Here is a 23,507-nt window from a genome sequence, read left to right on the forward strand (position 1 = left end):
ACCACCTACCACATCAATAAATACTACTGAGTGCATGCATGCATGAATGAATGAATATATCGTACATTTATATTCATATGTAGTCATAGATCTAACATTTATACATAGATATAGATTTACAGCCTACGGGAAAACTTTGTTGAAGACATAAGATAAATTTGGAAACGTATACTTCACAGCCTCCAGATTTTGTAGTATCTGCTGTGATGATAGCTTGTACCCAATCTTGCTCCTCCTCTCGCCATCCTCATTCTGCCAGCCCCAACAAGGAAAGCTATTGATAAGGATTTAAATCTTAACCTTGACAACCTAGCTCTTGTCAGTTAAAAACCAGACCCGTGACATGGTTTTAACACAGTCCTTTGACATTAGCATCTTTTTAGTGTCAAGATGAAGAAACAGGCTCATTTAGTCACAGTGAATTTCCCCCTGTCATGAGCTGTTTCCATACCTAGCTTATCCCGCCTTCTCCCTTCCTCCCTACCTCCCCACACCCACTAGACCTGAATGAAGCCTGTATCCACTGTTGTATTTAAGCAAGTTTGTTACCCTAACCACAGCCTGGGGATTTCAAAAGAAAACATCCATTGTAAATTTAAGAGGGAAAAAAAAAAAAGATTGTACCAGATTTTCTGCAAGGTTTATTCCATACTGCCTTCAAGTATGAACACAGCCAAGGTCTGCGGAAAGTGATTAATTTCTTGCAAACACTAAGGTCACACTAATTGACATGACCTGTGTAATTAAGCAGTCTCTGTTTACACACCAGAAGCTCAGCTGCTGTGAGGCTGAGTTTGCTTGACAGAATGTCTTTACATGTCAAGAGATCAACAACCTTTCTTATGTCCTCCTCAGTCACCTACACAGGCCTCTGATTGCTGTTCAGAGGAGACATGCTCTGGCATAGCTGTATGACGATCAGGCTGGCCTGGTAAGCATACAAAATGGGATGAGAGAAAAAGAGCATCCGTGACAATCGGAAGAGCTCACTTAATAGGCAGGAGAGAGCATTTTCAATCAGCTGTCTCCAGGTCTCAGGTTTTCCATATAACTGAGAAAAACCATGTTGAGATGTAAAGAGTAAATCAGAGTTTTCTCTTGCCAAAAAGACACTCTCTTACTCCTCAGAGGCAACAGCAACACAAAACTATTTGAAACCGGCTCCTCAATTAGTGTACTATGAGAAAAATGGTAGAAATTTTAAATCCTGTTCACAGGAAAGCTTCCACAATGTCACCATGACACATTTCTGTCGGTCAGGACAACTACAGGGAAGACCGACCTTCCCCTCCTTGGCTCAGTCCTGGGAGTGGGAACTCAGCAGGATTTCTTAACAGAGCACTCTGGGATTGCTGGGGCCACTTTACTCACGCTGCACCTAGGTCAGGGATCTTTCTCGGCCTCGAGAACTGGCCCAGTCCTCCATAGGTTAAATGGAACTCTGGCAGTCTTCGGAGTAATCGCTTCTTTTTCTGTCGTTCGCACAAGTAAAAACCGACCAACACTGTAACTGTGTTCAGAGACAAGGCTCACACAACTCATCGCTTCCACACAGCTCTACCCTCTGCTTCACACACTTTGGTGGCGTTCCAACGCTCTCCATGCCGATGGTATCTTTAGGCTCTGTTAGGGTGAACATCTCTTTAGCGATGACTTTCCTGAGATTCCAGTACATACTCGTGGGCAGCCACAGTGGCTCTCAGATGTTGAGGGCCCACCCAATTGCCTCACCAAGTATCTGCCAACAGTCTCTGGACAAGCTCTCTACCGTTAGATAGCATTAGATAACATCTCGGTCAGAATGGTTGGGTTGAATCACTGCCTTGCTGCTTAATTAATCAAATTGCTTAATTTCGCTAAGCCTCAGTTTCCTCATTTGAAAAATGGGACTAATCTATATTTGCGCATTCCTAATAAGAATATTGTAAAGATAAATATGATGACTTATGTAAATACTTAACATAATATCTAAGTTAGCTTTATCATCATCATTACAGCCAATGTCCACAGATGCACATCGAGATACATGTATGGACACATGTATTTATACACAGGTATAAGGAACACACCGAATGCAGACACAGTATTAAACAATCATCTCTCCGGCACTTAATGCAGTTAGGAATAAACCAAGACAGGAAACAGGAAGAGAAGCCAGCTTGGGATAGAGGCACAAGAAAAAAAAAAAGAAGAAGGATTATGATAGAGTTTGGGGCTCACTGAGTTGAAGTTACTGGAAATACCCAGCATGCAGCTGTTGGGCTAGGTCAGAATCTGAATGTCAGGTCTCAGGGAACCTGACTCAAGAGTTCTCAATACCCAAAATGTAATTAAGATGCTGGAGGTAGAGAAGATACAGAAGAGAGCCTATAGAGTGAAAAATGATCTGGATCTCATGAGGAAACTTCGGGAACAGCAGCACTTACAGGACAGCAGACAAAGAGTATCCCTTGGAGGAGACTGAGAATGAATGAATGTTGTTATGATCCGAGGGAAAAGATGAGTTTGAGAAGGATGAAGTGGCTACCAGCATGAAACGATGCAGAGAAACATAGGAAGAAACGGTCATAAAAGAAGTAAGACTGGAGAAAAAAACGAAAGGTTGAATAAGGGATATTTGAAATTTTACTTTAACTCTATTGAGGCAATTCATCCATTCTCTGGTGCATAAATATCCCTGTGCCTACATGCATAAGACCATGTGCTAATTATGTAAAATGATAATTGATAAAAAGTGTAAATGTACACAGACACAAGACAAAATGAGTCAGTATTCATTCTGTTACAGGTTTCCTCTATCCTCTCCCAGGAAGCAAAAAGTGGGTGATAGGAACAAAGCGAGTTAAATCTGAGATGCAGTAAGAATTTGTTGTTCCTGGTAGAAAGAGATACAGCTCTTTAACTCAAACGTGGACTCTAGGATGGCCAAGGAAGCTCCTCCTTTTGAGAGAGGTCCACCTACTTTAGGACCAGTTGGAGAATCATAGGAAAGAGCATTGTCAGGGTTCAGATACATCGTTTGTATTTGAAGGACAGTATGGATGTTATGTCAGGTAGCTCTTGTGCCTAATCAAAGAATACACTCTTTTGGACAGTAGCACTGTTACCAAGAAGAGTCTGTCAGAGGTTACCAGGTATAGGATTGAACCAGTGATTCTCAACCAGAGGCAATTTTGTATCCCCACCTCAACCAGGGCACATTTGACAATGTCTTGGTGATATCTTGGTCTGTCATGACGGGGAGTGGGTGGGGGGTAGGAGTGGGGGCGGGGTTCTCTACTGTCATCTAGTGGTAGAGACCAGTTACAATGGTTAAACATCCTACAAAAGCACAGGACAAATCCCTCCTTTCCCCTCCCCCAGCAAAGGATTAATCCATCTAAAATGTCAATTGCACTCAGACTGGAGAAACTCTATACTGAAATACTGACCCAGCTTTAATTTATCACATGTATTTTCTCCAAAGGCTTACATTTCTATTTTATCATTTGCAAATTATTTATGCATTCAAAATGTCTTTCTTTCACGTGTTGTAAAATAAATAGAATCATCATTTTTACTCCATTTTACAGGTGAAGAAACTGAGGCTCTCCAGAAATCTAACTCGTGCCTCCTCATCTCAGTAACTCTCCCACTACACAAAAAGTAACTACTCTGTCTGCAAAAAGAAAACTCTAGACATTCTCAAAAATAACAGACTGAGTTAGGTTCCCATCTAAGAGCTACATTCCTGTAATTTAAGACTTTCAGACATTTTATTAGCAGATCCCGTGAGGGGAAACAAGGCCCCAGAAATCTCACACAAATGTTCTTTTAGGTTCTCAATGTCACCAAAGTCCATCTCTAACTCTGCTGTCCTGAGAAGCACAGCAGAGTTGACCCTGATATTCAGAAGGCATTACGCATGCCTACTAGACATGTTTATCAGCCATGGATTGATTCGTGCCTAGATATGCCTAACCCAAGCTTGGTTATATGGCTCCTAGACAGCAGAGATATATGACTCATCTCAAGGCCTAAGCAAGCTGCAAAACAGTTTATACTGAATCCCGGCCTCCTATTGCAAGACACTTAGCGACACACACCTAGTGGCGTCGCTCACATGTGCTGTTTCACGAGCAAACCTGACTCCAACTCAACTCGGAAAGTCCTGTGCGGAAACAAGGGTGTCAAGTCTACCAGCTTGGGATCAGAAACAAGCCAGGGGGAGCATTTTCTGGGAATCTAAGAGTTCTTCCCATTCACCTCCGTCAGGGCAAAAGGTGGCAAGGCCACCACGATGTCAGGGAAACACTTCCTAATATCAGAGGAGAATGTCTTCTTTCCACTGAATTTGTTCTTTCACGAGGCTAATACATCTCACTCATCTTGGAGACTGAGAGATCTGGATATCCAAAAATCGTCTCTTAGAATTATCCCTTTTCTTTGTCCCATCAGAGATTGTGCAGCTAAAGATTTTAAAGATCCTCTCAGAGATCATACATTTCAATCTATACTTAAAGCTGACTAACTCTACCTAAGAGCTTACTCTAAGCTCCATGCAGACTGTGAGGGCATACATATCCGGGTCTTTGCACCACTGAAAGGGAAACTAATACTGACCATGCAAACGAGTTAGCCGTGAAATTAGATGGAGAGCAATACTAGGGCCTAGAACCTTGCTATTCAAAGTGTGGTCCATGGCACTGGCCTCGCTTGGGAGAGAGTTAGAAATGCAGGATTTTGGGCTCACCCCAGAATTTCATTAGCATTTTAACAAGAATCCCAGGGGATTCTTGACACTTTTGAGTTTGAGAAGCACCTGATTGGACTTAACAACCTTTACTAAAACCCGACTACCATTCTGTGTCTTTGAAGTTAACACATTTGTTTTCCCATCTTTTCCTTTTAGTAAATGTATGATTAGATGAGGTTAGCATGTCACTCATGCTTTAGGTGGTGGCAGATCTGATGGATGCTTGAGAACATTTACATGTCCTATACAAGGATGCTTCTGAAACAAAACTGAGTGTCACTCATATCGGTCTAGATATGCCCTGCTTCTTCAAGAGTCCATTTTTAATGATAATTACTGCTAACAATCTTCAAGATTGGAAGGAGAGAACAGAAAGAAAGGAAGGAACAAAGCTTTTATCTACCAGTTTTCTAGTTGTAAAACTTTAGGCAAAGAATTCATGCTTTCTATGTATTTCATTTAACCTGCAGAGGTTTAAGTCTGTGAGTCCATTCTGGGAGCCAAAGTAGGCTAAACCAGCGAACGCAGGTGGTGTGATCCCAATTCTTCTCTAATAAAAACAACTCCTAGACAGCAGAGACCTGAGGGACCAAGAACCTCACCTGCTCTTCATCTCTGGGGAACCAACTAGACTCTCTGTCTTCTTCTGCCTAAGACATATTTTTTTTTTATCCTCTTTTGATATTCATGTCATTACTGAGATTTAAGAAAGACAAGACAAACTTACCTGGAATCTCCGCATGTCACGTGGGTTTCCTGCATTCTTTAGGCAATTTTGGTTACATTTGAGGAAAAATTTCAAGAAGAATCTATGAAGAAAAAAATTATCACAGTTAGCATTTTAGTCCTGACAGAGAAGGGAAAAAGTAGTAAGTCGCTTCTGGGTTGTACATTCTATGCACGTGTTCTGAAACATTCAAAATGGTGTTAGAACCAATATTTTAAATTTTTAGCCTTTGTTTTACATCCAAGCTGGAATGAAACACTCCCAATACCGCCAGCAGATCTCACAAAAGAATTAAGCCCCCAAGGAAGTATTTTCTCTCAGACAGAGGCAGTCTTTACCATAATTTAAGGTAGGTTCCAATTGGGTATAATTGCCTGAGAATTACTCATGGTCCCTAACAACATGTAATTTAAGCCCCGTAAATTCACAGATGACGACCTGGCAAAATCCACGCTGGATGAGTGGAAGGAGATGGTAAACACTTATCTTAGCATCTCCAAATAAAACATCCTGATTAATAGTACCCATGGGCTGTAGGTAAAACTCACATGCTGACTGAAGTCTTTCGACTTCTCAAATATACCCTGTATGTTTTCCTTACACTACGTACAAAATTTATTTGCAATTAAATAAGAAATGTGCCGTCTCATTGCCACCTTGGTCCCTAAATTGGTTTTAGTGTAATATCCATGGGTTTTACTTGCTAGAGTGACCAAAGGTCCCAATTTGCCAGGAACAATCCCAGTTTATACCAGCTGTATTATTGTAATTATTAATAGTACCCACTTTAAGTTGCAAAAGTGCCCTGTTATGAATGATAAATTAGATAGTCACCCTATAATTTGCAACATTTCTTATGTCGCAATTGTGCAAGTCCATGAGGTAAAGGCAGAAGACATCAAAGGCATCCTGCTAGGGCATGCACATTAGGTGCCTGCATGTTCTCCACCTGCCCAGGTTTGGGGAAAGAAGCATTTTAAAAAGCCACTTTAAGTTTTTGCGTTCCTTTTTACTTTTAGACCTGTGGATTTCAGGCCCAAATATTTTCCAAAACTATCAGAATGCATTAAAGTGACAGTCAGTTAAATTCTTGTAGAGATTTTCCTTTCTTCACCTTTCTCCTGCATCACGTCTGCACTGGAGTAAACTTCTCACCTCAATACACATAATTCATGAAGAACTCTCACACCACAATGGCTCAGTCTGAATTTAGCTCTGAGCACAAAGTCTATCAACCAAGTAACACCAGGGTCCTCCATAACGAGAGCATAGAAGAAAGATGCACCAAGTTTAACCAATTTCTGAATATAAACTAAGAGAAGTCCCAGAAGACTCTCTCTCCTCTCTGGTCTCTCAGCATCTGCCAAGAGGGGAGCATGATGCGGGAATAACTCTTTGAAGAGAGACAATAATTCTGTCAACCAAAAGAATAACATTTTAAAATGTAAACATCTTCCTGAAACGGCTCTTTCAACATCAAGCAACATTCAGCTGCCCATCAATAAAAACTGGCTTCTGAATAATGTCACCCGTAGTTTTAGGTTCTCTCTGCAGAGGCCAAGGTTTATCAACCTTTCCTACAAGACAAATGACTCGTGCAGTACGGCTGAAGCCCAACTGTGTAAAATGAAATCTGGCTCTGGTACTCCTTCGCTACCACGAGGAGCAACACTGTCACTCCCTGGGCAATCAGCTGGTCCTGACTTGTGTCCTCTTTCCATTGGGTAGACTTGGGAAAGGATGGAGGTTAAGGGACTGGTCACAGTCCTAAGCACCTTCGTATTGTCCCTTTCATCTCAGCTCTCAGAAGTGCTGGGTGGCCCTAGTGATCATACGAGGCTTTCAGAAACTATTGAAAGAGGTGGCGCTCAGGACAGTAAGTCTGCCATCCTGCTGGGGTTTAAGCCTACATCCAAAGACACCTGAAACGTGAAGACTGGGTATTCCCTTCAAGCACAGCTAGTTGGAAGGGCATATTTAAAAGCCATCTCAAGAGAGGGCTGATGACCACTAAGTTGACAAGGTGGAAAAGCCACAGCCTTTAGAAATAACTAGAATGAGGTAAGCAGCTGACTTACACTGCATCACACTATTTTAATCTATATATTCGATATAATAAGTTTCTACCTTATAATGCAATTGTGAGAATTAATCACAATGACCTATAGTGCCCGCCACACGGTAAGCATGGTGATGGTGGCAGTGACAAGAATAACGGCGTCGTGGATTAGGTGCTTATCTCATGCCCAGCACACTGCAAAGAACTTCAAATTTATTTTCCCATTTAATCCTCCCAAACAACCTCTGCTATTTATCCCATTTTATAGATGAGGAAACTGAGGTTCAGAGAAGTTAAATAACTTGCCCAAAGGTCAGGAAGTGTGAATCTAGACCTCAAATTTAGACAGAGACTGTGCTCTTAACCATTACACTATAGTAGTTTTAGTGATAATAGAAATAGTACAGTATTGATATTAATACTAATTGTACTACGATAACAATTATACTAATAAAAGTAAAGAAGAGCAATTGTACAAGTAGTTATTGGTATTATTATTTCCATACCGGCAACGGGAACATTGCGGAGGGAGACGTCACTGCCATTCTCCCTCCCTCCATGGTTGCCCAGGGTTGATAATATTTGCCACCTGTGTATATTTAAGCCATTTGAGCCCAGACCCGACAGCCAGATTAAGGTTGTGTTAGAAGGAGCTGTCAGCACACCCCCTGGCATCTTCGAGTCAGACAACTGCGAGCCACCATGAGGGGGTCCATCTGGTGCCAACATGGATTCTGAAAGACAGGCAAACAGGATGCCAGCTCTGCCAGAGAAAAACAGAATCAAGGGAGCGGGGATCTTCTGCTCCGTGATGGGCAGGGCTGAGGTGCCTGTCAGCAGCCCATCATTAGCACAAAAGCTATGCCGGGCACACACCGGATCCCCGTTACCCTAAGCTGCCCTGTCGCTTGGCATGCTGGCAGAAGCTCCTGCCCGCCCTCTCAACAGCGGATCGCTTGCTGAAATTGAAGGCTCGACCATCTGTCGTGGGGAAGAGATGGCATCAACTGGTGCCCAGGGCCTTTCACAAGCCCTTATGTGGCAAAGACGCTCTGAAGGGCCGCTTCTTGTGGGGAAAGCCAGCCCTACCCCAGGGGGAGCCTCAGGAATTCTTTCAAAGTTTTCCCTTTAGTAGATGCCAAATGTCTGACCCTTTCGGATCACACTTCCTTAAAGAAACTGAGAGGAGTTAGAAGCAGGAGTTAAAAATATCCACACTGAGATATAGAACTAGACGTGGCACATGAATTTGGGGGATGGTTTTATCAGGCTGTTTTTAAGGTATTCGTAAAGCCAGGGTCACGTACACGTCTGCTGGCCTGCGGAGAAGACCTCACATTTTGAGGGAGCTTTTAACAAAGTGAAGGTTATTGTAACTCAAAACCTCACTTTTGTTTAATGAATTGCCATGGTTTGTGTGGCGAGTGTGTTTGATAAAGTGTCGTCAGGAGAAAGAACGTAGTGGTCTTACCCCAACCATGGGAAACTGACTTGCAGCAGGACAAAGCCCCTATTGACCCTGCAGAGTTCCAAAGAGTTCCATAAACGCAAGGAAATAGCTCAACCAGGATGAAACTCCCGTCTTTGGGGGTAGGGGAAACAGAGTAATGAGAAACCCAACACTTTTTCGTTAACTTTCCATAAGAATATATCATCTTGTGTAAAGCGTTTATATCCCCAGTATCTCACCGAATCTCACAGAAATTCTATAAATTAGGCACACCAGGAATTATCAACCCATTTAAAAGGCAAGAAAACTAAGCCTCAACAAAATTAAGGTATTTATCTACAGTCAAAACTAAACTAATTCCCTACATTGCCTTAACGATTACTTAGTCTAACTTCCTTATTGTGCATATGAGAAAATGGAGAGATATCAGGAGACACAATAGTCACACAGTTTTATTAGTTAAATAAACTTTATTAGAACTATCATCCATGTATCCTGACTTCTAGTTGTATATTTCCAGCATAAAGTTAGCTTTTCGAAAGCCAACCCATAAGAGCTCAGTACTCGAGCTATTGAGCTTTTTAGTCTACTCCTTTAATTAGGAAAGGGGTAGTCATAAAACCAAAAGTGAAATCCTATTAAAAAGTTGCGTTTTGGTTCATTATAATATAAGACATTAGCCCATCACTGAACATTAACTGAACCGCACACATACGTTGGTAGAACAAAATTGATTTGATACGAGTAAAAATGATTTACTCGTATCACATTTTACCAGTCAATAGATATTCAGTATATTGAGTAGCTTCCATGTAACTAGCAAGGCGCTGGATACCAGATGTCCCTGCAGGCTCTTCCAAAAGGAAAATGCATAGAATTAGCCAGCAGGATCTGACCTATCCATATGAGGATGTAAAATAACAGAAAGTCAACTGTGTTTACCCAGCACATGGCACAGGACTCAGAACCCAGTGGGTGTCCAGTAAATATTTGCTCAACTAAACAAAACCCAAGACTTCTACAATAAAGACAGCAGTAGAGTATACTGGACAAGAGTCCAGGTTGGAGATAAGGTAAGACTGGGCAAATCTTGACAATACCCTTGAACCTCAGTGGCCTTATTAAAACGTGAGAATAACGGTATCTTTCTCCCAGGACCCCTATGTGGTTTTCGTCATAAATTTATTTTCACTGTTTAATTAATTGTATGACTTTAGACAAATTATTTTACCTCTCTGTGCCTCAATTTTCTCATTTGTAAAATGGGGGTGGATAATAGAACCTACTTCAGAATGTTATTGAGAATTAAATGAATATCATATGTGGAGTGTTTAAATAGTAAATGGCATAGAAAAAGAAATAACTATTTTCATCATCATTTATCTCTGGTAACTGCTTACTGCCTAGCACTCAGACATGTTGAGATTTTCAGATACAAAAAAAAAAAAAACAAAAAAAAAACCTCTTTTTGAATGTTAAGTTTAAGAAAAGAAATGAAGATCTACATAACTAATGCAAACTAAGCTTCATTGAGTGACCTACAAAAAAGAAAGAGAAAGCAGAAACCAAGGAGAGAGAATAATGACTACAGCAGCTTTATCCAATGGGCAAGACTCATAAAGGAGAAAGGTGGCAGCTTAAATCATGGAGGACTCCAGCTAGTCACAACTGAAGGGCACACACAGTAAAACTGTCCATTAAGCAACAGCTTGTACATCATTAATTATTATGCAAAGCATTGCAATAGCACTGGGCTGAGCAGGTTGAGTTTTTACCTCCCCCAACCAAATTCTGAAAAATCACGTTTAGATGTTTTCAGCTGCTTTCATAATGCCCAGACTGGAAAGGAAAAGCATCAAGGCACACCTAAACCAAGACATAAAACCCCCATTTGCAGTCTTAAGGCTCCCCGAAAGTTCTTCTGACTTATACCCACAGATGGTTATGTGGCAGATGATCTCTTCCAAAGATATGCAGGACACGGAGACTCAGTCCAGCCCAGGGCAGGAAACAGCTGTGTGGAGACAACTATGGGGTCCCTTCTGTGTGAAGTTCAAGCTGCTCCCACACACACACACTCACTGGAGGGTACAGAGGGAAATGCCTCAGGATTCAAAGGGCCTCTCTCCATGGACTGCACCATCATCTTTGCTTTGACAATGAAGCACTGAACTGCCAGCCTCCAAGACTAAATCTACTGCCCAGATAGAACCAATGAAGACTTTCCAGGAGTACAAGGATTCTCGCAAATTGAAAATTTTAACCAGAAAGCAGCTATGCCTACTCAGACTGTCCGAGCTGCCAAGGGCTACAGAATGCCCTCAGTACCCCACGGCAGCCCTCTGTGGAGAGGTAAACAAGAGACCCATGGCCACTGCCATGAAAAACAGGTCTCCCTTGAAAACAAGGGAGCTAAAACAGCGAGAAAGAAAAAAACCCTATTTTCAATGTCAACACTTTTGGGATCCTGGTACACAGAAGAAGTTGTAGAGTACAGTTCATCCATGTGAAAATGTGATACCCATAAGTCTGCCAAAATCCCATGATGTCATAAGGGAGGGCTGAGTGAGGGCAAAGGTTCCTCATCACCAGGCTAACCTTCCCTCCTTTTCTAATATTAAAATGCACTGATGGGAGAGCACCTGCCTTGACTCGAACCCCTGCAGTTCTGTTCGAGAGGTGACAAACGAAGAAAGGGGAGAAATAAGATCATGGAGGGGATTCTACATGGTCGAAGCAAATTTTCCCCGCTCCCCGCAGTAGAAGGGGGAATGACGCCAAGTTGTGGCACTATCTTGGGGATCCCAGGGGGCGAGCATGTGGCTGCCCCTATTATTGGACACTGACTTCAAGGAGTTTGCCTTTTCCCCTGGCCAAGGTCCCTTGGATCTTGGGCATTTCTGGAAAGTGTTCTCAGTCTGAAGGGATGAATATGATCATCTTGAAAAGCACTCATTACCTCAGAGCTCAGAGTTTGGCCTTGATAAAAGAACATAATTAGTGGCAAGGATTTACGGGGAGGAAAAAAGGTGTTGGGATATCATAGCAACAGACTAAAGAATTTAAAAATAGTTTTAAGAAAAAGGACCCACTGCTCATAGTCCTCATGCCAGAAGTCAAGGTGGGAAAAGACATCGGGATAATGAAATGAGAGAGGGGAGAACAAATAACTGGTGACCAATGGGGAAAAATAAATTGCAATTCTTTAGAAATGACACAGAGAAGGGAAGTCAGAGCGAGAGTGCTGTAGCTTAACAGAGACCACTGCGAGGTTTGACCGGAAATTAAATGAGAACGTCTGACTCATCCAAAGCACTGTAAGCTTGTGTGTAGTTGGGAAGGCATTCATCTTCAGAGATATTCTTTTACAAAGACTACTCAAATGCCAAGTGTTTCTCGCCACAATGTTTAAGGTGCAAACACTGGCCCTGGGCGGACATTGATATCATCCTAATAGTTTGATATGTAGTAGGAACAAGACAGAGAACAAACTCAAGTGTTGGTCTGTCCTTCTCAAGGATGGGGACAGACTGAGGACAGACTGTCTTAAACTGTTTCCATTCTAAGGAACATGATATGCAAGGAATCACATGACGCTGAAGACCTGGGGATAGGATCTGAGAGAGACATCAGATCTCAGGCCTCTGGGTCACTGGTGCAAATCGGTGCCCAGGCTGGAAAACACACAAGTGCAGTGGTCACTTTGCTTCAGCAACAACATCCCACCCCACAGAGCCAAGCATACAACATGAGGTAGGAGGAGCCTCAGTCCCTCAACTTAGTAGTAATTAGAGCAAGCACATGAGTATATCATCTGCAATGCCCTGTTGTAAGCTCTTGATATGTAGTAATTCATTTACTCTTCATGACAACGCTATGGAGTACTATTTTCATTCTCGTTTTATAGATAATGATGTTGAGAAGTTATATCATATGCCCAAGGTTTCCTATCTAGTAAGTGGCAGAGCTGGGATTTGGCAGTTTGGCTCCAAAGCTCACATCCACTAGGCTCCATTCCTTTGTGTGTTATGTATATTATATTATGAGAGTATGGGACATTGACCATATATTATTAACATCTCCAAATCCATTCAAAATTACTGCTGAAGTCAGCATAAAATGTTCAGGTATTGTCACTAGAATATTCTTAATTACAAATTACAAATTTGCTCATGACTCTTGCCTATTTCAAAGGGATTTTAACCATAATGAAAGCCTAGAGGGTGGGTCTGGTCATAGAGCCAAACAAAATTTGGAGAACGATGAATGGCCAAAGAAAAACCATTGTGATCTGGGTCTCTTGGGAGGATTCAATGAACATCAGCTTAAGGACTTAGTTATACTATATGAATTTACCAGTTATACAAGTATCTATCTTTGAATGTCTTTCCATCGGTCAGAAAGCCACAGATTGAAAATGAAAGGCTTTTAATACCTCTCTGTTTAATTCTCACGTATTTAAAATTTTAAAGCAGATTCATTTAGAACCTGATGTTAGAATTTTACTTTTCCTCCTAAGTACTCGAAAGGTTTCAATATTAATTTCCCCTGTGCAGGTGACAGATGGCAGAGAGAGATCTAGAAGTTCAAATCCAAAGTAACTGAAGCATTTGGATTTTCTTGGATACTCAACTCACTACTTTTTAAAGACTTAATGAAGTATAAACATACATTGTCGTTCACTCGCTCAACCAACAAATAACCCCAGGGAATCTAACATGTACCAATTCTTCTCTCTCGATGCCATTGGTACTATGGGCATGATGACTTTGGTTTAAGTTTTCTTCACAAGAAAAATAAAATAAAAGGAAAGAACTTATACTCAAACTTACAGGAAATTTTTTTTTGACTCTGAGGATGACAGGGTATTTGAATAATTATCAAGTAAGACTGAATACTCGTGAAGTATTAATCTGTTGTGGGTGTTCTGGCAGGAGTTGGATCAGGGACTTTTTCAAAGTCCTTAATAATGTCAAGATTGTACTTTTCCTCGCACATTGGTCCCCCACTCTTCACCTTCCAGTATTTTTTGCTTCAGTCACATCACGTTACATTCTGTGCCCTGAACATGAAGCTTCCTTCCTACCTTCACTGTAGGCTGTGTCCCTGGGTCCCATACCATCTCAGCTTCCCATAATCCTACTTAGCCTTCCAGGTACAGATTAAATGCACTGTGCCCGGAAACTTTCCCAAATATCCCAGCTAGAATTAATCTCCTCTTCCACTCTGTTATAGCTCTTGTCACACTTGGTCTTCACATCTTGCACTCCAGTTACTTGAGTAATCGTCACCTCCTTCATGACACTACAGACGCCTTTAGAGTGCCTTTCTATTCACCATAGCATCTAGTATGGCTGTATGTGGAAAACAGTAAATAGATATCTGATTTAAACTGATTAAATATTAATGGCAGCTAACTTTTTATTATAACACAAGGATTATTTCTTTCTTTCCATTTTTCTATATTTTCTGAATTTTCTATAAACAGGCATCACTTTAAGAAAAAATAAACATCTTTATTGTTCTAAAAATTGAAGTGAGTATCACTCAGCATGGAACCTAGGGAATGTGACCCCATATTGCGATGAATAAATTAAGAACCAAAAAAATGAGTGTCTTTGCCAGTCTTTGTGCTCTAAGATTTGCCAGCTAATTCAAACAAGAACAGTTAAGAGCTATCCATCACACACCCTGTAAAACGTAGATCATTTATTAGTTTCACATATACATAATTCATAAAAGATTATCAACTGGACAGATTCCACACCATTGGTGCCCTCAATTTCCTACTTAAAAAATCCTCAATGACAAAATTTTAAATTTTATCTCTAAATTTAACTTGCCATTGTTCTTAAAACATTTAAGCACAACCCAAAGGGACAAAAGTCTAAATAACAAAAAGTATGACATGAATCTCCTCACTCCAAAATTCTATAGGCCCTTCTGATGACTTTGTTGAAACCAGTGCTGAAAGCTCTTGATGATTTGCTATTTCTTGATTCAGCCTATTGCCTTAAGTCATCCATTTCGTCATTCAGCCCACCCCTCATTTACTAAGTATTTACAAAGCACCAACTATGTGCCAAGCACAAGCACAGAGACAACTTCCTCCCTGCCCTTGTGGAAGCTCACCAAAGTGTAGATCTCAGGTCACCTGTGTCAGAATCACCAGGACACTTGTCCTGGTGGGAGTAGGTTAGGGGATAAGGTACTTAAAATTTTTCGATGTATAGTGAATCTTGAGAATGAGTATCTACTTTATTTTTTTAAATCAATAGTAATGTCAATACCATGTGAGAAATGCAATGATGACATTTGTACTAGAAACAGTAAACTTCTTTGAAGGGATGGACATCTAATCATGTGTCATTAAGGCTTGATGCAAAAGCTTCTGTCAAATCACCTCTGAGTAAAAAGAAAAATTAAATTCCCTTGCCAGTCCCACCTTGTCCCCAGCACAAGCCACAGAGAAAGAAAAGAGTTCCTAGTTGCCAGAGAAAGCTTATATTTCACAAATTTTTTCTTCAAGGAGAAGAAACAAGCTTCTTTTTCTATCAAAAAGAAAAAGGAAAGAAAAAGGCATCGATGAAGAAGCTCTTCCCCCAAAAGAAAAGCAAGGTATCTAATGATGAAAATTATTTTGAAACCTGTTTAAATCATCATCACCTTTTTCTAAAACTCACTCCACTTGTCTCTCAATTTTTCTGGACACACCCCTCCTGGTCCCCATCTCAGTATCACCATTTGTTGCCTCCCATCCTCCGAGCTCACACACCATTGGGGATAACAAATTTAATTTAAGCAATGGCTTTCATTGAAAATAACCCCTGCATTCCAATACCACACAAGCCAAGTTCAGACAAAAACAAGTGACTCCTTAATTTGGATTTAGAGCTCAGGATCCGTCTCCAAATAAAAATGACCAGTGAGCATCATGCCCACAGAGCACTGACAATAATCTCATGAGCTCCAAATTATTCCAGTTTATATTATGAGTGATCCAATAAGTCTGTGTGTTCTAGTCCATAAAAATATAGGAAGAAATTTATCATTTTAAAATCATAATGCAAAATAGAGTCTGACACTTTATTAAGCACTATTTCTCATGATATCATAAGGCTGCTGATGGAAAATGAAGCTAAAGCAATATTATAAACGGACAATGACATAATTTAGACTTTCTAAGGGTACTTTGTAGCTCCCAGGTCATACCCTGCCCTCCCCTGCTCCCCTCTCCACATGTCACTCTCAAACAGCTTCAGTTTGAAAGCATAAACATGGGGAACAAAACTCCAAAGAAGCTTTTATTTTATCATGAAAACTGGTTGATCATTTAAGAAAACAAAGGATGCTAGAATGCGATGAGAATGCAGAATATATCTAGTCCAGATATTCTTACTCTAGAGTCTGTGGATAGTCTGCATGGGGTTCTTGAATACCTCAACAATGTATTAAAATTTTTGCACACACTTTTTTTGGCACAGTGGTGCAGAGTTTTCACAAGATTGTGGAAGGAGCCTGTGAGTTGACTATCCAGAATCCACCTTCTCTGTTTCGGTAAAAGTCTTCCATTCTTCTTTTGGAGAACTTTCTTGGTCTCACGCAAGAGTCCTTATAGATCAGCAGCATGAACTCATTCTACACTTGGGCCAGATGGTGCCTGTGACCAGGGCCTGGCCAGTCACAGCTTCACATCCCCCAACTATGTGATTGCTTTGGAGATGCGCATGTGACCCAGGTCAAGCCAACCAGGCCCAAACCAAGCTAGTTGCAAGATTTTGGTTTGAGTGGCTAAAAACAGAGATAGGTTTTGTTCTACCAGACTTAAACCTGGAAAAATCTGATGCTGAGTTTGCTGGAAAATTCTATTCTTAGGGATGAATCCATAATAGAATATAATCCGCTAGTATCCCACCTAATAGAGATCACAGGACAAGGAAACTCTGATAGGTGGAGAGGAAAGAAGGTAGGAGAAGCTCACATCATACAATGCCTTACATGAAAAGTGAAGCCAAGTGGAGATAGAGATGTCTATAGAATGATGAAGCTGAGAAGGCAGCAGAAGGAAGGGTCCTAAAATAGATGTGTGTGAGAGAATATTCTATTCTACTGAGATGTGGTAACTTTCAGGCTGTAAAACTTCATCATCCTATGACCTCCTTCAGAATCCTATCGATATCGTCTGAATAGATAAGAGTGAGAGAGAGAGAGAAGGAGGAGAAGGAGACGGGGGGAGGGAGAGAGATGGATGAGTGGGTGGGTGGATGGACGGACTGTTGGATGGACAGACGGACATCTCTAGGCAGGTAATACCAATGAATGAACTAGGCTGCATGTAAAACCACAGACAGTACAAGGAACTGAAGAGTGAATGTCTTGTTGACAAGGGACTCTTCTTCAGTTGACTCCACTTGGAAACATAGGGACAGTGTCATCAGAGCTTCCCATTTCAAGAGAAGCTGAAAATTCACAGTACTGAAAGTGTGATTTGCCAATCTTCCAGACAATACAAAGGCCAGACAAAACAAATCTAGGAGAGGGCTCCCAGTCTGCATCTCTCACTCTAAGTTGTAATAACCAAAGTAGCAGCAACTCACTTGTTTGTGATGTTAGGGTAAGTCTTCATTGTGTCCATTTTAAAATTAAAAATAATAATAATAATAATAATAATAATAATAATAATAATAATAAAAGGGCCCCTATGGCTCCATTAAATGGGACTCCTTTCATTAAAAGAACACAAGTTGTTCTTGTATTGAAAGTAATGGCATGTTCTTTCGTTATTTTCGAGAATCCAGATGTAGTCAAACTTGATTTTATCCCCCAGACCTTTGGTAGCTGATATGTTGGGTAAAAGGAGAAGTTAGGAAAAGCATCTGCACCCAGAAGCAAGAGAAAGCAGTGCATATTTACCAGCATGAGGCTGTCCATAGACAGTGAATACACAGAAAAGCCTCCCATGCCCACCTCTTCAAAGCTGGATTTCCTAGGGCACTTAATTCAATCAGAAGCAGTAAGTTTTAGTAGCATCTTACAAGCAATTAACCAGGCAGGAAACAAAACACCTGACTTGGAGCCTTCCTTCCAGCTTCTGAAGAGTCTGTGGTCTGAGAAGTCAGCATTTGGAACTTTCTCTATGGGCTACATGGTCAACCTAGTCCAAGCAAGTTTTATGTCTTCCTACATTTGATGGGAGGACAGATGAATCTGACCTGGCCTTACCGGCATCGGGATCACACTACGTTTTCACACGGAAAAGTCCCCATTTTACTCAGTGTTGTGCCAGGCACTGAGCAGTTATAGGAATATTCCAATGAATCCTTACATACCCCATTAGTCAGGTCCTATTAACGCCTCCACTTCACCGATGAATATACTGAGGGCAGAGAGGTTAGCAAAAGATCCCAAGGTCTCATATAACTGTAAGGCGCAGAACCAGGACCTGAGGACAGGGTACAGGTTCATGATGCAGAGCAAGACGGTAGTGTAGGGCTCACTGCTAAACCTTGGGCTGACCTAAAAGTGTGACTGTGTGATGAGAGGGGCCTTCTGCTACTCTCAGGACAAATCTCCTCGGATAAAAAACAAACATTTAACCTTGTGCTAAGTTCCATTAGCCATAATTCTTTGCTAAATCATTAATTTAAAAAGTAGCAGGTTATACTTTTGAAACTCTGCTTAGCTTCAAAGGTCGTTTCTAACTTTTCTTCAATTGGTTTTCAAAAAACCTTGAAGGATGTGTTAGGGGTGGGTAGAGTCTCCCCCATATGATAAATGACTCAACTGAGGCTCAAAGGAGCTCTCAAGGACCCTAGGTTCTGCTGCTACTGGGAACACAGCAATTCATATGCACTCATGCCTACCTATCTATGATAATTTAAAAAAAAAAAAAAGAAAACCTCCTTGTGCCTCCAGAGCACCCCTCTCCTTCAGGATCTGGACCACACCTGCTCCTATGACCTTCCTTCTCCTACCCTCTGCCTCCGAGCTTGTGTTACATCCGCAGTAGACCACTCCCCCTTCCCCCCAGCACTCTCTCTGCTTTGCCAACACTGCCCCTTTGCATGTGCTGTGGCTCCTCCTGGCATATTTCCTCTTTCCCTCTTTCATCCCTTCTCACCTGAACAACTACTCATCGGTCAAGACCAAGTTCAAATATCACATGCACTGGGGTACTTCCCTGACTCTCCCAGGAAAATGTCCTCAAATTCTCTCCTCTGTGCTCCCACCACAATCATAATGTAGCAAATAATCACGTTTTATTTCTCTGCCGCCCCAACACAGGTTCCCACTCATTCACAATGACATAAATTTTTATAAGATTCAAGTCTCAAAGACCAAAATTTCACCAGCATTCTAAGTATGATCTTTTTGGTGTTGTTAATCATTGTACTAGCATCCTGCACTGGGCTATTTACACTCTTTGAATCGCTCACATTTCTTCCCTTAGGAACTAAACATAAAAGCAAGCAAAAGTGCTTTCGTGCCTAAAGTAAGACCATCCATTCACTAACAGTCTCTTGATGGTGTTGGGTGGCAGTTTTCTACACTAACCACAGAGAGTGAGAAAAAAAAAAATCCACTTAACTCTGATTTCTTGCTTTTTGCTAGAAAGCATTGTAAGTTGCTTCTTGGTCTCACCTAGTAGAAGGGTCAATGCTTTAGCTGGGATTGTGACAAGCCTCTCCAGAATTAGAGTACTTTATTATCACATTAGTACTGGAAAAAGTCACATAATTAACAGAATTTATCCTCATTTACTCTGTAAAAGCACTAATATTCAATCTCTCTGCTTCTGTTTAATTACTTTCTTTACCACAACTTTTTTTTTTCCAAGTTGACCCTTCCTAAGCTTATCTACAGAAATGTGTTAAAACTTTTTTCTCTCCACTCCATTTAAGTTGCTAGACTTTATTCGTTTAAATACCATAGAAGGGAAATCCGGCCTGCCATAGTTCACACAGTGCCTTTGAATTAGCAGGCGTGACCGTGTCATACTTTTGTGGAGATCCTCTGTTCAGAATAAGTGATGACAGCCACCAGAATTACTGTTAATTGTAATACGACACTGGAATTACACTGGGTGCTAGCTGATGGTAAACTAGCATTAGTTCAGGTGTCTAAGAAATTCAGAAGCTGAGATATGGCAATTCTTTAAAGAGAACAGCAGACCTGCCTGACACACGCTGCCTTCTCGGATGATGCTTCTTCAAACCTGTTCGCTCAAGAAGAAGGGAGGAGCATGCACATGCATGTGCACATGCATGCATACACGCACATACGTCAAAATAAAGTCACCATTAGCTAACAGAATCATCAACAAATAAACCTGGAAGGCACTCAGCTTGCTCTTTCTCCTGATTTTTTTCTTTTAGTCAGCAAAGTAAGAAAGGCTTAAATGACAAACATTTAGTAGAGGCTGAACTTCTACTCCCCTTTTTCTGAAACATGGATAAAAACTCATGCCTCAGTATATCATATTGAGGTAGTCCACAGCCTGGTCAGGAAGGTGGGGGCTCAGAGGTAAGGAGTAGATCTTTGGCTTAAAGGGATCTGCTGGTGTTGAACTTGTTGGTTCACTTTGAATGGAAGGTAAGTCCTTCCTGATGAGGTCAGGGGTGGGGCCACATGATGATGAGACAATGGATCAAATGGGCAGTTGTCTTGGTTCCTTAGAGGGCAAGCTCCAGGCACAGCCGATACATGCAGCCTTCTGCTGTCTGGGACCCACTGGTGGCCTAAAGACATCCACCACAATCATCTTTCCCCTTGTTTGTCTATCAAGGGAAGAATCAGCCCTACCTCATTTTCCCTACAAGAGACAAATCTCATGAAGAAAGAGAAGAAATAGCAAATGAGAAGTCTTTTTCATCTGTTTTCCATCTTATCCAAGTGACAGGCAAAAAATTCCATTGGTTTGTAACTCAAATTAGAATAACCTTGTGAGCCCACAAATATAATATGACCCACGTTCACTGGAAATAAAAGAATCTTCTCCAATCTCCAAGCTTTAGCTCAATCATTCTGTTGGCCTATAACGCCTTTCTTTCCCTCTTCAAGTCCTTCCATCCTTTCAAGTTTGGTTAAGATTCTTCTCCTGCCAATAGGAATGCTCAAATTCTCCCATTCAAGGTTAATGTCTTACTCCTTCATATATCTAAAATATTCAAGGTCTTTGAGTGTTTTTCTTATGGTGCTTACCAACATCCCTTTATACTTAGGTTATCTATGCATAAATCTGACTGGTTCATTCGCCTATGAACACCTGAAAGGCTTATTAGTGTTGAGGCTTTGCCTAATCTCAGTGACCACACTTGGGGACAGTCCCAGCTGAAACTCACTAATTCATTTTTTCCTCCAAAGATGCCCTTCACGTAACCTTTGGTCAAATGCCTCATCATTCCCTGAAAGTTTACTATTTCCCACTACCAAGCTCTGCACATACTGTTCCCATTACCTGGAATTCTATCTGTTTACTAAAAGGAAATCAAATCCATTCTTTAAGGCCAATGCCAAAGCCCTCTCAATCACATTGGCCCAAATAGCACTATCTAAATTCTCACAGCCTTTGTTTATACCACACTGGTCCCTTAGCACCTTTTAATTGGTTATCTGCATTTACATTTCTTATCTGTCTAACTAGATATAAGCATTTCAGTGGAGAGATCATATTTTGTACAATCTTCTTTTTATCCATAGTACTCAGTACAATCTCGTTTGTGCATCACACACATCCATTGAATGGTGAGTGAGTGGATCTGGATCTAATATTGTACTTTAGGGTCTCCGGAGAAGTGAGACAGTTACTGATGGACAAACTCCTGCAGTATTGGCAATAACACTTCTACTTCTGCTATTACCATGATAATATCATCAGAATTACTATCATTTTTGTTCTCATTATAATTACTATTATTTGAGTGCTTACTATGTGCAAAGTAATTTGCCGAGCACTTTATTTCGTTTAATCCTCACAACAACCCTCATGACCAACCTCCCAGCGACTATTAAGGTCGACAGTATAAGTTTATTTGTCTGAGGTCACGAATCTAATAAGCGGGAGAGCCTGCATTCAAATCCACGTCTGACTAGTCCGAAATTCAATTCATGTTCTTGTTACCTACACAATTTGTATCTAGCTTATCAGAAGGTATAGTCAGGAGGCTTGTGAAAAGTACTTTTTCCCTGCCTGCCTATCCGCCCTGGCTTTCAAGGGCAGGAAGGAGGAGCTAGAGGCTAAAAGTAGTTCCATTGGGTGTTTGGAGAGAAGCCGCCTTCTGTGGAAAGGGGCCACTTCTGTGGTTCCCACTGGCAACAGAGTTAGAGCCATCTCGGTGTGGTTCTCTTTGGCGCAACCGAGCACTTCTCACTTTTAGAACAAGAAGACCTTCTCAGCATCGTGACTGCCTGACTGCCATGCTCTTCTCTGTCCATGTGGCCAGTCTGAACTTTCAAAGGGTTGTTGCTTCATGCTCTACAATGTATTCGAGTGACATCTCTAATCGCTCGGAGGCGCCTATTTCTGCTCCCCTTCGGTCCTCACCCATGGGGCACCCTGTGTCTCTGATGCACGCGTGGCTCAGGGAAAAAATCCCCTTTGCCTCAGAACCCGAGCACTGCCATCATTACATCCACCTCCAGTGCCCTTACAGAGGCGAACCGGAGGCCTCTCACCCTCAGCTGTTCCACCACGTCAGTATCACTGGCAACAAGACACCAATCCCAGAGCCGGATGGATTAACCTCCAAGATGACACTCAGTTTTAGCGTCAGTATCCCTAAATCCTCAACGAAAACTTAAAAAGCCACCTCTGGTTTAAGACCTTAACTGTAAATCTCCTCTCTTCTCATGCACTCATTAAAGGGCTGATTAGAATCAATGTGGACCTTTCTAGTCACTTGTCCTTTAAGTTTCCTGGAAGATTCAAGGTAATGAGTAAGAACTTCCTTCATCATGAGCCACTCTCCAAACACCCAATGGAACTACTTTTAGCCTCTAGCTCCTCCTTTCTTTTACAGACAAGCTAAAAAAGAAAAAAAGAAACTGGAGGGTGTGGAGAAATGTTATTAACACCTTCTTTTACATGGTAAGCACAGAATACAAAACACGGGTGAGAATTTCTCAAAATATTTGAAGCAACATCGTTCATTTACAGAAATAAAGCCAACCTGCTGGAATATTAAAAACAGCAGTCACCGAATTTATACTCAATTCTTAGAGCCTTGCTGATCAACCACTTAGCGGCCATGAGAACAGATCTCCTTTTCACTCAAGTGAGTATCTGCTGAGGTATTTTCAAAAGTAAATAAATGGCCACAAAGAACAAAAAAGATCAGTAAAGAACTGAGTGTCTCAAGAACATCCCTGACAAAATAAACCCCGTGTTTATGTATGCTCCCTCAATTGGCTTGAGCCAGAAATCTTTCCTGCAACTTAAAACCAACTGCACAGGAGTTGAGAGAAATGTCCGGAATTAGCTTAGTCAAATGCTGCCTTAAATAAATGCTCCTCTGGTGCTGAACGAGATGTTAGGGCC

The 23,507-nt window shown here is 41.3% G+C and overlaps 1 protein-coding gene across 8 annotated transcripts in view; it reads right to left on the reverse strand.

Moving 5' to 3' along the window:
• Positions 1–23,507, reverse strand: part of EBF1 (EBF transcription factor 1) — a 376,947-nt gene that overhangs the window by 139,880 nt on the left and 213,560 nt on the right. For all 8 annotated transcript variants that reach the window (XM_039876803.1, XM_039876822.1, XM_039876871.1 and 5 more), the window contains exon 7: positions 5,463–5,544. In XM_039876803.1, coding sequence (XP_039732737.1) covers positions 5,463–5,544 — 82 coding nt within the window. The remainder of the gene's footprint in view (positions 1–5,462; positions 5,545–23,507) is intronic.

The sequence above is a fragment of the Pteropus medius genome, unplaced genomic scaffold (genome assembly GCF_902729225.1).
Source record: "Pteropus medius unplaced genomic scaffold, Ma_sr-lr_union100, whole genome shotgun sequence".
In the NCBI taxonomy this organism is placed as follows: domain Eukaryota; kingdom Metazoa; phylum Chordata; class Mammalia; order Chiroptera; family Pteropodidae; genus Pteropus; species Pteropus medius.